The 15,056-nt window shown below is 39.2% G+C and overlaps 1 protein-coding gene across 1 annotated transcript; it reads right to left on the reverse strand.

Moving 5' to 3' along the window:
• Positions 1-515: 515 nt before the first annotated feature.
• Positions 516-11,103, reverse strand: LOC129724127 (E3 ubiquitin-protein ligase SHPRH). The gene is made up of 6 exons (XM_055678771.1): positions 11,073-11,103; positions 4,494-4,792; positions 2,885-4,437; positions 1,823-2,831; positions 1,234-1,759; positions 516-1,175 (listed from the first exon to the last, which is right to left on the reverse strand). Exons 2-6 carry the CDS (start codon positions 4,639-4,641, stop codon positions 593-595), a joined length of 3,819 nt encoding a protein of 1,272 aa, XP_055534746.1. The 5' UTR covers positions 4,642-4,792; positions 11,073-11,103; the 3' UTR covers positions 516-592.
• Between the last annotated feature and the right edge of the window lie 3,953 nt (positions 11,104-15,056).

Here is a 15,056-nt window from a genome sequence, read left to right on the forward strand (position 1 = left end):
ATCACGACATAGAGCATGTGGTTTGGTCATGCCCTGTACACCGTGACGCCAGGTCTAAATTAATAGCTTCCCTGCAGGCCGAAAGTAGGCAGCCGGCTGTTCCTGTTCGTGATGTCTTGGCGAGCCGTGACCTATCCTACATGTCCCTTATATACGTTTTCCTGAAATCCATCCACGCCCCAGTTTAATCCTATTCCCTTCCGCCTACATCCAACCAAACGACAAGAACACGTTAAGACCCCGGATCCGGAAACAGCAACTAGACCCGCACGATACTCTCAGGTCCCGAGGGAGACAACCCAATATGCCAGTCCGTAATATCTTGGCCTAGCAGCGGAACATATTCAATATGCTGCTTACCTATGGCGATGGAAAACCATCAAACAACAAATCAGTGCTTTTAATGCAAAACATTCTAGCTTTAAGTTAGATTTAGTTCTAGCTCGTAGTCGGCAGCGAGGATAAAATATTTGCTTTTAGTTATTAAGACACTTTAGAAAGTAAGCTACCAGATATAATTGGCGCCGTTAAACATTAAATTGTATTTGTGCCGTGCCGTGTGAAACTTCCTCAATGCGGCCCTATGTTTGATTTAATTTAAAACAATTAAGTCATCGTCAGGTTCTTCCAATTTAAAAAGCTGTTCCAAATTGTCCACCGTTACTTCTTGTGAGCTCCATCGGCCGGTTTCATCATTTTGAATGGTTTCGTGAATCGTTTCCTCGATGGTACTGCTGACGATAAATCTATGCACGAACGTTTCCCTTGTTTGACCGATTCGATGGACTCGACCGACCGCTTGCAGCTCTTCGCCCGGGTTAAGAATCGGTTCCACCAGAAAGACGTGCGTAGCTTCGATTAGATTGAGCCCCTTAGAGCCGGCCTTTAGCGGAAGAAGCATACAAGTTATGTCGTTTCGGTAATCTTTGAACTCTTCGATACTGCGATAAAATTTTGTGGATCTTGTGCGGTACGTAATGGCGTTTTCGTCCAACGCCTTAGCCAGTATCATTAGAATCGGGTCCCAGTGAGAAAAAATGATAATTTTCACATCGGGTTCTTTATGTTTCAGCTCTAAAACTGTTTCTACAATTTTAAGAATTTTATTAGAGTAGTTACCTCGCACGTTGATCTGTTCCGAGGAACTAAACTGTGAACGAGTTACGTAGTAGACGCTGGAACAAAGAAAAAATATTAATATTTGGTTCAGTTTAATTTCATTGCAAGACCTACTCAGAAACTCGCTGTTTATGACGGCAAACTACGCAGCTTATTTGATTTCCCTGGTTTCGAGCCATTCGCATTATTTGCGGTGCGCATACTATGCAGAAGTGATGACCGCACTGAAGTACAGCATACTTTTCCGGTACATTCCGACATATCGGGCAAGGATCGATTTCCTCGGTACTACCCAAATGCTGTAGATACTTCAAAGTGCCCTTCAAACGCACAAACTCCCGCTCGGAGTTCATTTTCTGTGCATGCAGATCCTCATAGGTTTCGTCTACCTCGCAGTCCAATATCTGTTGGATAGTTTTTCGGCTGTTGCTCTCCTCCAGTTCTTCCAGCGTGACTACCTGCAGCCGAGAACGACACATATTCAACTCATCATAAGCTGCAGCGGTGTAATTAATTTCCACCCAGTACTTGGAGTATTCTTTGAATTCCGCCTTCAATCTCTCCAGGTAGGACAAGTACAAGTCACCTAATCCGATCACGCTTTCGTCAAAATGTTCTTTCTTCGAGAAGGAATGTATTTCTGTAACAAATATTCCAGGAAAATTAATCAATTAAATATTAGTTAACCGGAAGAAACACTTACGCCTAATGATCACCTCATTGGACGTCATTTGCCAGGAACCCTCGGTGGTGTTGGTGCTCTCCATGAATTGCTTCTGGAAAATCACACACTCGTACTGATTCAGAATGGTTTTAACCTTGCACAGAACGCAAGTCGGTCGCTTTTGTTTCTCCTTTTCGGGTAATTCATCCAACTCGGGATCCAGGTGGCAAAGAAACGCATCCTGAACTAGTTTCTCAATTCGATTTCGATCCTTTTCCGGCCAAAGATGCTTCGGTTTTAGGTTGGAGCAAAAATAATCAATCTTCTCAAATGCCTTCTCCAGCTGCTCTCGATGGTTTTTGACCTTATCCAACCAAACCGTCAGTGCGTAGTCCAGTCCACGCACGGAACGAATTTCCTCCGCCATTCCGCAATGATTTCGGACTTCGACGTTAAGCTTGAGCAAAAAATTATCCAATTTAACCGTGTTTCGATCAATTTGGTACAGTATAATTCGCCACCAATGTCCATCTACCGTGTGGTCCAACTTAACCAACGTTTCCAACAGTTTTTCGGACGCGGAGTTTAGCTCACGTTCGACATTTTTCACCGTATTTGAGTACGTCTCAATGTACTTCCATTCAAGCTTAGCACACTGTTCTTCGAAGACAGAAACTTCTTCTGCGGGTGTTTCTTCTCCAACGATTCGTTTCATCCTAATAACGTCCAGTAAATTATAGAGAGCATGTATCTGTAGCAGCGTATCGACACTTATTGTGCCTTTGTAATCATCTGCCCAGCGCAGCACCGATTTGTACAACCGGATAGCATGATCATACTCGTTCCGAATCACATGTATCGCCGCCATGCCATTGATGCTCGAAACTACTGATCGTAACTGTGCCTTACAATCTATCTCGTTGTTAGTGATTAGATGTTCACGCAGTTCGGTCGGAGTTAGTAATTTCTTCGTCGTCAGTTGGTCCGTACGGTGAATAACCGATGCGATGGTGCAATCCTGTCGCAGCTTTCGTAGCGGTTCCATCAGCTGCAAATATTCTTTGATTACATACTATCAATCAAATGAATCACTAAACTTACCAAATTAAAAGTATGAATATTCATTCTGGAGACACAAATTTCATTACCCAGTTTTTCGGCCTTCTCGTGAAACGCTGCAGCACACCGGGAATGTTCCATTCGGTAGAAAAAACTCTGCAAATCCGACATCGTAACATAGTGGACAAGCTCCGTCTGTGGTGGAATGCCGAGCTGGTCCAAAACTGCCGCTTTACAGGTGCGCCACATTATGCGCGACATCACCGTGAGCAGTGGGACCGGATTACCGAATTGATAATGATGCGTTAACTGTGTCCACAATCGATAATCGTTGTATGGCGCGTAATCCAGAAAATGCACCAATCCGTACAAATTATCCATACTCTTCTCGATCGGTGTACCGGTAACGGTCCACCGATGTACGGCCGGAAGTGTTTTCACCATTCGGGTGGTTTGATTGTGAACACCTTCGACCATCTGGGCTTCATCTAAGCACACACGCCACCATCGAACCAGCGGCAGTGGCGAAACCTGGCTTAGAAACCGTTTCTCGTGACGAGAAGTTCGGGTATTAGCTGCCGTGTAATAAATCTCCGTTTTCAAAACATTATAATCCGTTAAAACGGCATCGTATTCGGCCAAATCTGCCGGACTAATCCAACCGTTTTGGGCAACGCCATCGTATAGAAATATTTTAAAGTTCTTATCATTAATATGTTTCGAGATCTCCGACGCCCATTGCATCTTGATCGCAACAGGAGATACAATTATTGTTGTACCGGCCTCGACCAACGGCTCTGATCGCCAACATTCGGGGCAAATGTATCGATGTTGGTTAGAAATGGAATTTTTCAAAACACATTTTCTGTGTTGCTGCAAGCCACACTTTCCGCAGGTGACCAATCCCTTTTTGGATTGTTTAATACAAATACATCGTAATTCACCTTTTGGAACTTCTTGTTCAATATCATCTGCAGTAAGTTCTTGAAACTTACGCTTTTTCTTACGATTATACAACATCAAACCGAGAATTTCAACAGTTTTCCCCATACCCATTTCATCGGCTAGAATACCTCCAGGAGGTACACAGATATCCGCAGGCTTTTCATCGACAACCTCGAAACTGTCCAAGTACATATAAAATTCAACATCTGGTACATTTGCGCTTCTCAACCTCGCATACTGGGCCGGTAAACGTTGCGGGATGGTCTCCCGGTGCAGCATCCATCGTATCGCGTTACACTGATACGGTCTCAGAGTTGGTCTCAACAGCTCGTGGCTAACATCCGCGGGAATCGATGGATCCAGAACGTCCTGTGTGTGCGTTTCTCTTAACCTCTCATAGAACTGTGCAACAGACAGTGTACTACCATCGGTTTGGCCCGGACACAGCTCCAACTCCTGCTGTCGTACAAAATCGTTCCGTTCAACTTCGTGGAAAAACAACTCCACCATTCGCTTTCGCTGCACAATACAACCGACATCTTCGAACTCTTCCGGACGAAGTCGCCTCAGAAACAGTGCCAAATAGACGGTATCACTGTCGGAAGCATCGGTGCGATGTTTTAGTTCGTATTCCGGAACTCGGACCACATCTGCAACCGAATATTGTCCATTACTATTACCGAAAATTGAAATAGCAAATACAAACCTCGCAAAAAGGATTTGACGTTCAAAGACTCATTTAGCTGATAATAGGTTTCTCTAAGGTAAGAGAAAAGTGGTTTCCCAAACGAATCCTCCATTATGTCTGATTGCTTTCTGCGGAGAATTCCAATATCCGCCAGGCAGTACTCCATTATCTGGCTTGTCGATTTTCGATCGTAGAACCAGAAGAAAACATAAAACACTGCACTCACAGCTTTTTTCTAAAACACTAACATGCAATTAACATAAACTAAAATTACAATTATTACTAACACAGGACATTCTGGACGGCCAACACTGAACCTGTGCTTAGCAATGGGCAAGATCGATCCGATTTTCGCAAAATCGATCTTTTCTAGTCGATTCATCGATTTTTTGAATCGATTTCTCTGCGCGCGATCTTCTGCTGAATCGATCCTTTGGATGGCAAGATCGTTTTTTTCCGCCTGAAAAATAAATGTGTGCAAAACGGATTGAAAACAATAGTGATTGCATTTATTGTTGCTAACGTAATCTGCGGCCGAATTTCGAGAACACTTTTCTTTGAAGAGAAGAAAATTTCTTTATTGATAGTATACGAAATTTTTTTCTCTCCGAAGAAGTGTGTGCTCGAAATTCGGACACTGATCTGAAAAATGTGTCAATTTTTTACCGGGATGTCCATAGTTGAAGAATGGGCTAAAATTCAATAGACATGAAACCGAGAAAAACGCATTTCAAATGTTTTTGTTGGTTCAAACAATTGTCTACGTCCAAGACAACTTTTTTCATGAGTATGTCACCACCCCCATATCCAGCATATCCAGCTTTTCACGAACGGTAATGGCGTATAGTGCACGCAGCCCATTTTGACGTTTTCTGTAGGTCAGGGAAGCTAGATAACCTTGTCGTCGAGTTGAAAAAGAACAATCCGCAGCCAAATTAAGTCCCTCCAGTATTTTTAACGCAGTAACCATTTTTTGCCTTTGTAAACTCGACATCAATAGACAAACCCGTATGAAATTTGGCTAATACGTATGCGTTGTGAAATATATCAAGGATTAGGGGTGGATGAAACGGCTCTTTTGCAAGAGCGGCTCTAAACCGACTCATGGTTCACAATGATTCACGAGCGTTGACAGTTCGTGTTGTCTCAGTAAACTTTGTCGATTGGTGATTGGTGTACATTGGGGTGGCAATGGAAATTGACTTTGACAGTTTTATTTAGAAGTAGTGTTCAAAATTTCGCCTTCACGAACAGTTAGCAAAATTTCGATTTTTGGATAACACCCGACCTCGACGTTTTATACAATTATAATAACCAGTTCACATGATGTAATATCGCCCATCTTGATTTCAAATCCCATACTCCAAATTTTCCGTGGAAACTAGATGTATGTATGTTTCAAGATCACGATATCACGTGATATCTGCTATAGTGTGAACAAGGCATAAGACATTTGGCACAAAAAAACTATTACGAACTGTGCTTTTCTTCATAAGTCGAGGAAGTGAAATTTAGACCAAATACTCCTGAATTCCGATTTAGCTGAAATTTTGCATTGCATTGGATATTGAATTTACCATTTTGGATATTAGCCAACATTATTTCATATTTGCTACTTCTGCAAGTGCACTTTTTGAAAATTGGCTTCCATAGGGACGTTGTTTACTATCGTTGTGGGTGTTTACTATCAAGCACCAAATATTTGATTTAGGTAGAAAAGGCATATGCGCTAATTTTTCAACTTTGAGTAGCGGGGTACTCGTTAACTCAAATATTGCAAACCAACTCCAACTGAAGAAGCTCATCCAGCACCAGAAAATTTTAACAGAAAGTATTGAATCACAAATCAAATCAAATCATTCAATAATCAGTCAACTTCCTAACCTGACTGTAACGCACGACACACTGGACAGTATCAATACACTGCTTTCTGAATTGAAGACGGAAATTAAAAAAGTAAATATTAACACAAACAATGCGTCGGCAAAAACCATAAATCGCATTTCGACGCTGTTCGGCGAACTTGGCCATGACTCCATATCGGACATATCGGACATTAGCAAAGAAAACCGGCAGCACACAAAGAACATACAACAGCACCTGGAAAAAGCATTTACTAATATAGAATCAAAAATTGACAATATGGAACACCAATTAGAAGCTATACAAAATAAGAAAACAAACTGCAGTACAACGGCGCAGGAACTAATTAATGAATTAAAAGCGCTCAAAGAATCGAATTCACTCCAGCCAAAAACAGACAATCATCCCAGTCTGGCTGAAGAACTTCGCCTTTCATTGCCACTTCCAGAATCGGACTCAGAAGAACACCGTACTCCAAATTTCACATCAGGCTGGCGCCTAATTGGCAATAAAAAAGTATGGAAACGCGACTGGACTGAATATGACGCCAGACAGCGTAAAAGACGCATGCAGGAAAAGCAAGCAGAAAAGGCCGCTCGTAAACGTATGCAGCAACGCAAACGTCAGCAGGAAAACTCAAACCCTATCAGCATAAGTAACACCTATAAACACGGAATAAACCATTTCGCCTGCAACTCAAAGAAAATTGCTGAAATGCCAAAACAACCACTACCCTCTGACAAAGACCTCCTGGCAGCTGCACGCGTTCAATTTGCTGGGCCGCCGAATTCAGACATAACATCAAAATTTATAAATTTCCAAAAAGGCGAAACTATCAACCCATATCGGACAGAAAAAAATGCAACTAACAATGAAAATTCTGCACCGGCTCCTGCCAGCAACGCCAGCATACAATCAGCACCGCAAGACAGCCAATTTGAACTTGACCCCATGCGTCCACCAATCGTCCGACTTACGCAGCAATCATCGAATGGCGACGAGCGCTTTTTGAAGGCTAGACTCCGCGACCCAAAAGTAATGCATATTACACGCCTATATCTCGCATACATGAAGGACCAACCATTATCTGTATGCGTAGAAGGAATGACACCAACCAGTATAAGAATGCTTCTCGCATCCGAAGGACTGCCGACATCTCCAGAACAGCTCCAACGCGTCTTTATTGAAGTCCATCAGGAATATGGACTCACGCCAGCCGAAGCAGTAGCCGACCTTCAATCATATCGTCATTTTTTATCAAATGAACGCACGCACCGTCTTCAACAACTTCGCGAAAGCGTAAATAAATTTAGTACAAATTTTCGCAAGTAAGGACGCCCTCTTCTGAGGCAGAACCATTATATTTAAACATAAGTAATAACTTGACTAACACTTCTTCGCTTCCTCGACAGAATGCGACTGAAATTCTTATCTATTGTCAGAATTTCAATCGCATGAAAAGCCCAAGCAAAATGAAAGAAATTCAACAAAATCTATTGTCGTCATCTTTTGAAATAATTTTAGGAACTGAAAGTAGCTGGGACGAAAGCGTAAGAAGCGAAGAAGTATTTGGAAACAATTACAATGTATTCCGGCACGATCGGAATTTGTCTACCAGTCAAAAAAAATCAGGCGGTGGAGTCCTCATTGCCAATAATGTAGACTTTACTTCTGAAGAAATAATATCCGACAAATATAAAGAATTTGAACACGTATGGGCCAAAGCATTTATTGCTGGCGAAGAACATATCTTATGTTCCGTGTACTTTCCACCGGAACATGCTCATAAACATTCGTATGAATTATTTTTCAAAACTCTAGAATCTATTATGTCTAACATGAAACCAGAAGTAAAACTGCATGTCTATGGCGACTTCAACCAACGTAATGCAGACTTTATTGTAGACATTGAAAATGAATCTATCTTACTCCCAGTCGTAGGCGAAAACGAAACACTGCAGTGTCTTTTTGGCAAATCATCAGAACTCGGTCTATATCAAATCAATCATGTCAAAAACAAACAAAATGCTTATTAAGACCTATTATTCACAAACTGCACTGAAGACTTCTGTGTAGATGCATCATTGACTCCCATCTGGAAAAATGAAGCATTACACACAGCAATTGAATATTCAATAGTAATGAATAACACTTCGTACCCCAGCGACTGCGAGTACGAGGATGTACCGGAATACCACAACTCTGACTTCGAACAAGTCAAACGTAGACTTCGCATAATAAATTGGCGTAGTATAATTTGTAAAGAAGGAAATGTCAACGAAGAAGTATCAAAATTTTATGAAATAATTAATCAAATTATATCAGAAAATGTACCTCTAAAGAAAAGAAGACGAACGAACACCAACAAATATCCAGTGTGGTTTAATCCACAATTGAAGAACCTAAAAAATAGAAAACAAAAAGCACATAAAATATACAAAAAAGACAGCAATAGCGAAAATCTTCAAAATTACCAAGAAATTTGCTGTCAACTTGACGCAGCCATTAAAATTGCACATGAAGAACATAATCGTAAAATCGAACATCAAATCAAGTCTTGCCCTAAGAACTTCTTTAATTACGTAAAAACCAAACTAAAAAGTAACAACTTTCCATCACGAATGCATCTTGACAGTAATGTAGGACAAACTAGTAATGAAATATGTAGTCTTTTTGCCACTTTTTTTCAAGAAATTTACACCACATATGAAGAAACAGATCGCGACCGCGAATACTTCTCGTATTTTCCTGAATTTTCGAATTCTTTATCTGTCAATCAAATATCTGAATTCGAAATTCAAAACGCACTTAAAAATTTAGACGCTACGAAAGGTCCTGGACCTGACAGAATAGCTCCAATTTTTCTCAAAAATTTGGCAGAAGAACTATCTACACCCTTACAACACCTTTTTAACATGTCCCTGAAGAATGGAATTTTCCCAGTACTCTGGAAAACCAATTTTCAAATCTGGCGCTAAATCTGACATTCGTAATTATCGTGGAATTGCCATTATTTCATGCATTCCAAAATTATTTGAAACAATAATTAATGAAAAAATCTTTCAACAAGTAAAACACCAAATTACAACTCAACAGCACGGCTTTTACAAAGGCCGATCAACTACCACAAATCTTTTGGAATTCATAACTTTCACTCTGACTGTAATGGACAACGGTAACCACGTAGAAGCTCTTTATACGGACTTTAGCAAGGCATTTGACAGAATCGACATACCATTATTACTCTTCAAGCTCGAAAAATACGGAACTGAAACAAAATTTTTGGAATGGCTGCAGTCATTCTTAACAAAACGAACACAAATAGTCCGCTTTCAAAATTCCTTTTCAAACCCAATAGAAGTAACTTCTGGGGTTCCTCAAGGTTCCCACCTGGGCCCTCTTCTTTTTATATTATACGTAAATGACATTTCCTTTCTTCTTAAGTCAATACATGTGCTTGTATATGCTGATGACATGAAGCTCTTTATAGAAACAACCAATGCAGAAGACTTCGAAATATTCCAGAATGAAATTAATGTATTATACACTTGGTGCAACAAAAGCCTATTACAACTCAACATTAAAAAATGTAATTCAATAGCCTTTAGCAGAAAAACAGTAACACCACCAACAAACATTTTCTTAGGAAACCAACCAGTAGAAAAATGCAAAATCGTTAGGGACCTAGGCGTAATATTAGACTCCAAACTCACATTCATAGAACATTATAATACAATTATCAACAAAGCAAATAGTATGCTGGGCTTTATAAAACGCTTCGGCCACAATTTTCAAGACCCATATACAATCAAACTATTATATATTACATACGTCCGACCAATTATGGAATATTGTAGCATTGTATGGAATCCCTATATTGCCACACATGAAGAACGCATTGAATCTGTCCAAAAACAATTTCTTTTGTACGCGCTTCGTAAGCTAAATTGGACATCTTTTCCCTTACCATCATATGAAGCACGCTGCATGCTTATAGACATACAAGCACTTAAAGAACGCCGCGATCTTTCAATGCTTTATTTCATCAATGACATTATTTCTCAACGCGTGCAATCTACTCAATTATTATCACAACTAAATTTTTATGCACCCAAATATCGACATCACCATGGGCAGAAATCAAATAAAAAAACGACTAACTACTGGAAATAATGTATAGAATATAAGAAAACATTGTATTATTATAACTGTAGTCTACATTTGCTTGACGAAATAAATAAATATAAAAAGTTGAATTGAATGGTCGTGTATATGCCGTGCTGTATTCTGTTCTGCATGGTGTCGCGCTCGCCATTTTTGTTTATTTGAGTTTGTTCTGCGGATGTTCCGATTTTTTATGAATTGGGTTGTTCAGCTAAATCAGTTTTTCATATCATCTGAATGATCTGATCTGAACGAAAACTTTTAGTAGAAAAAAAAAACGCTAAGAGTACACGCGGTTGAAGAAGATGGCAATAAACTAAAAAAAGCCGTATCGTTAGTAGATGTTGTGTACGAAAACTCGATGAACATGATTAATAAACCAGAAAACGCAAACAAAACAAAATCTCCATAAATATAACCAAAAAAAGTCGTAAAAAGCTTATACCGAACAAAAATCGATTTTTTGTTAAATCGATTTTTCAGGCTCGATTTTCTTATGAATCGATTTTATTGATTTTGATTAATCGATGCAGGAGAATCGATTTTTGTTCAAAGATCGCCCATTGCTACCTGTGCTAGCTTATTTTATTATTTTCGTTCAGAGATGCCAGATGTTTTTGAAAAATGTCTGCAACTGCTCGAAAAAATGTGCTCGAAATCTGAAAAAAAATCTATCCGTAATCCGAAAAAATTTCGCTCGCGCAGGCAAAAGTCTGTGAAAATCTGCACATTTTTAGAAAATCTGCTTAAATATAAGGAGACTCTGGCAAAAATCTGCATGAACCGTGGAAAAACTGCAAATAACTGCAAATCAATAAATATCTGCACAAGGACTCCAAAAATCTGCGTTTTGCAGACAAATCTGCACATTTGGTATCCCTGTTTTCGTTTGAGACTGCTTGCCTGTTTACAAAAATGAACAATAATAAATATCAACCGCTGTAAAGAAACTCCTGCACTCAAAAGTTTCTGTCTAACCTCTGCACTGAAACAAACATGTAGTAAATATTCGTTAAATATCTTTTGTGTTTGTTTCTGATCTGTAAATTCGTCTGATCGTTGTTCTTGATTGTAGAAACGGTAGAAAACCACGTCAATAAGTGACGTTCGTTGAAGTTATATTTCAGTAAATTAAAAAACGCAATTGGTTCGTTATTATTTTCAATTGCTTTTTAAAAAAACCTTTTCCTGGTAAATTTCAATAAACTCCCATGGATCCTTCAATATTTAAGCCTGTAGTACACTCTTTGTCTAATAGTCAAATATTTGACCTTCTGACATAATAGTCAAATTTATTTGACATCATGGTTGTTGTTTGCCCGTGTTTGCCCCATGTTAAAATTGGAGAGTGACGAACAATTATCTTTGACCAAATTTTTATCTGTCAAAAAGAGACAAATATTTGACCATCGGACAAAGAGTGTAATACAGGCTTTAAAATAAATTGTTCTGTGAAGGGGGGATTCATTTCCGTAATTTATTGGACTATATCCGACTATATTTGTAAAATCACCTTAATCTATTCCTATTGTCGTCCTATTGAAAATGAAGTATCACAAAATATGATCGGATCATCGCTCAAGATTTTCTTACTGAAGACAAAGATAACTAGAACAAGAAACCCAACTTCCATATTTTCATACATTCTGAACACGACCGATTTCCGACGGTTAGTGCTGCCATCTGATGACTTAAATCCTCATAAAATTGTCACTATGTTCAAAACCGACTTATCGTGCATAGTCCGTCCACATACATAAGACATACGTAACACTCAGTAAGAAATCTTCCAAAAAAGTTGGTACAAAATGAACTACTCGAAAGTACCAACCTCTGTAAATAAACCTCTGTTTGAGTAGTTTATGGAGGTTGTGTACCTGCGCAGCCCTGCATTTGTCTCGTTCCCACTCGAAAAATGCAGCATTGATTTTGTAAACAACTTTTTGACAGTTTCGTTAGGGATTTTGTTGAGGACTCGAGTAGAGCCGCTATGAAGAAAATTCATTCCGTTCATTTTCGTCGAGCAGTTCATACTGGTGTTGGTACCGGGTGGTGTGGGGCAAAGAGTACCAAAAAAGTAGGAGGTTGTATCCAAGACACGACCACATAAATGACGTAGAACCACATACATAAGACATACGTAACACTCAGGAAGAAAACTTCCAAAAAAGTTGGTACAGAATGAACTACTCGAAAGTACCAACCTCTGTAAAAAAAACCTCTGTTTGAGTAGTTTATGGAGGTTGTGTACCTGCGCAGCCCTGCATTTGTCTCGTTCCCACTCGAAAAATGCAGCATTGATTTTGTAAACAACTTTTTGACAGTTTCGTAAGGGATTTTGTTGAGGGCTCGAGTAGAGCCGCTATGAAGAAAATTCATTCCGTTCATTTTCGTCGAGCAGTTCATACTGGTATTGGTACCGGGTGATGTGGGGCAAAGAGTACAAAAAAAAAATCGCCAGTGTTACGTATGTCTACGTATGTGGTAGAACTACGTACACTATTAACAAATGCATTGAGTGTTTCATTACCCTAGTAACACAACTGGTTTTATCAAAGTTTTATAGCGCTTTTCAGGCTGTATTGAGCGTTATAAAACTTTGATAAAACCAATATTATTACTTGGGTAATAAGTTATAATGTCTGCTAATGAAGGCTTGTTAATTTCGTGAACCGGATTCAGCAGTTAGCAGAACGTGCCGAGTTAAAAACCATACACAGCACACACACACAAATCATACCACATCATAGACACACGCACATCATACCATATCATACAGCCACACACATACACACACACACACACACACACACACACACACATCATATCATATAGACACACACATCATACATCACACCATATCATACACACATCATACCATATCATACACTCACAGCAAGCAAGCGACCAATCAGAGGACGTTATTTTTATTTCAACAAGGCTTGACAATTTTCAATAGTGCAATAGTTCGTAGATTCAAACAACATTTTTCTGCATTTGGGCAGATGCGTATATAATTTTCCAATCGATTGCTGCAAAAATGAAGAAAATCGGTTGAAAACCAACTGACCTATAAGCATTTGAAAAGGGACAAATTTCGTCCCAGTTTTTCAGTTTGCATCCCTGTGTGGTATGCTAAAGTAAAACGTAGTTCTACGTCAAAAAATCGCCAGTGTTACGTATGTCCTAGTATGTGGTACTAGAGTGCCTATATATAACTAGAGTGGCGCCGTGTCATCCAAAGTAACGCTGGTAACACTGGTAACACATCCTTTCTCTTTTCCCCACACGTGTTTAATAGGTTGTTTGCTCAATTGGAATGACACTGACAGATAATTTTTATTCCAATTTTGACAGTGTCGCCACTCTATATATTTACAGGCACTCTATATGGTACCACACTCTGAAAAAAATCACTGTTTGATTTGTTTTTTAAGGTAGTGTACCTGCGCAGCCCTGCATTTGCACCAAGGCTTTGCTTACCTGCGCAGCCCTGCATTTGTCTCGTTCCTACTCGTAAAATGCTGCATTGATACACTTAATTTATCTCGGCAAACTTCCCAACAGCTGATTGAGCTCGGCGAAGTTTTTAACAAATGTCAGCAATATATTTCGACGAACACTCAGCAAATATATCGATTTACCGTAAACCAGCAAGTATTGACATTTCATTTGCCGAAGTTCTTGAAAATTTCGCCGAAAACTTGTACACGGAAAACAAAATCTACCCAACCAGCGGGTACAAACTACCTGAAATGATGTAAACATTATACAACTTACGTGTTGGGTGATTTTGCAATGCGAACGCTGATTCATTTCAACTTGATAGATTTTAAACATGCTCTTACTCAATGGCGGTGTTTTGATAAAAAGCCAACGTTGAGTATTTTGAACCCAACATTGGATGAAAAATCAAACTGGTTGAAAAATTGAAAACCCGAGTGATGAGATTGATTTCAAGAAAGTGGCAAATATTAGTAAAAATTGGTAGTTTTGACACTGAGTTGGTGATTTTAAGTGACGAACGGTTTATGTGCATCTGTTTGTTAATAATAGCCGTCATTTAAAAACAAGATTAACAATGAATTGTGAGAATGGAGTTGAAGCGGAGGCGCCAACAGGGAAAATTGATGAAGCCAGTGATCCCAAATTGGAAGGTACTTGAATAAATACTAAGATAGATTTTATAGATTGTTTTTCAATTATTTTCTATTTCCAAATAATGTTAAATCAATCGAATGAAACTACCCAATATAAAGTATAAAAGAGTGAACTCATCGTTGAGTATTTTTGCCGTATTATTACACTGAGTGCTATACACCTACTATTAAATTAATCTACAATTACTCAAAATTGGCTTCCTGCACGAAACGACTCCGTTGAGTGAAAACGACATAAATTTGGGTACTTTTCGTTTTCCGTGTAGAACATTTCGCTGAATTGATCAGCTGTTGAGTTCTCGGTAATAAAATCTAAGTGTGTAAATAACTTTTTGGCAGTTCCTTATGGGATTTTCTTTGGGGCTCGATAAAGCCGAGAAAAAGAAAATTCATT

This window comes from Wyeomyia smithii, chromosome 2 (genome assembly GCF_029784165.1).
Source record: "Wyeomyia smithii strain HCP4-BCI-WySm-NY-G18 chromosome 2, ASM2978416v1, whole genome shotgun sequence".
In the NCBI taxonomy this organism is placed as follows: domain Eukaryota; kingdom Metazoa; phylum Arthropoda; class Insecta; order Diptera; family Culicidae; genus Wyeomyia; species Wyeomyia smithii.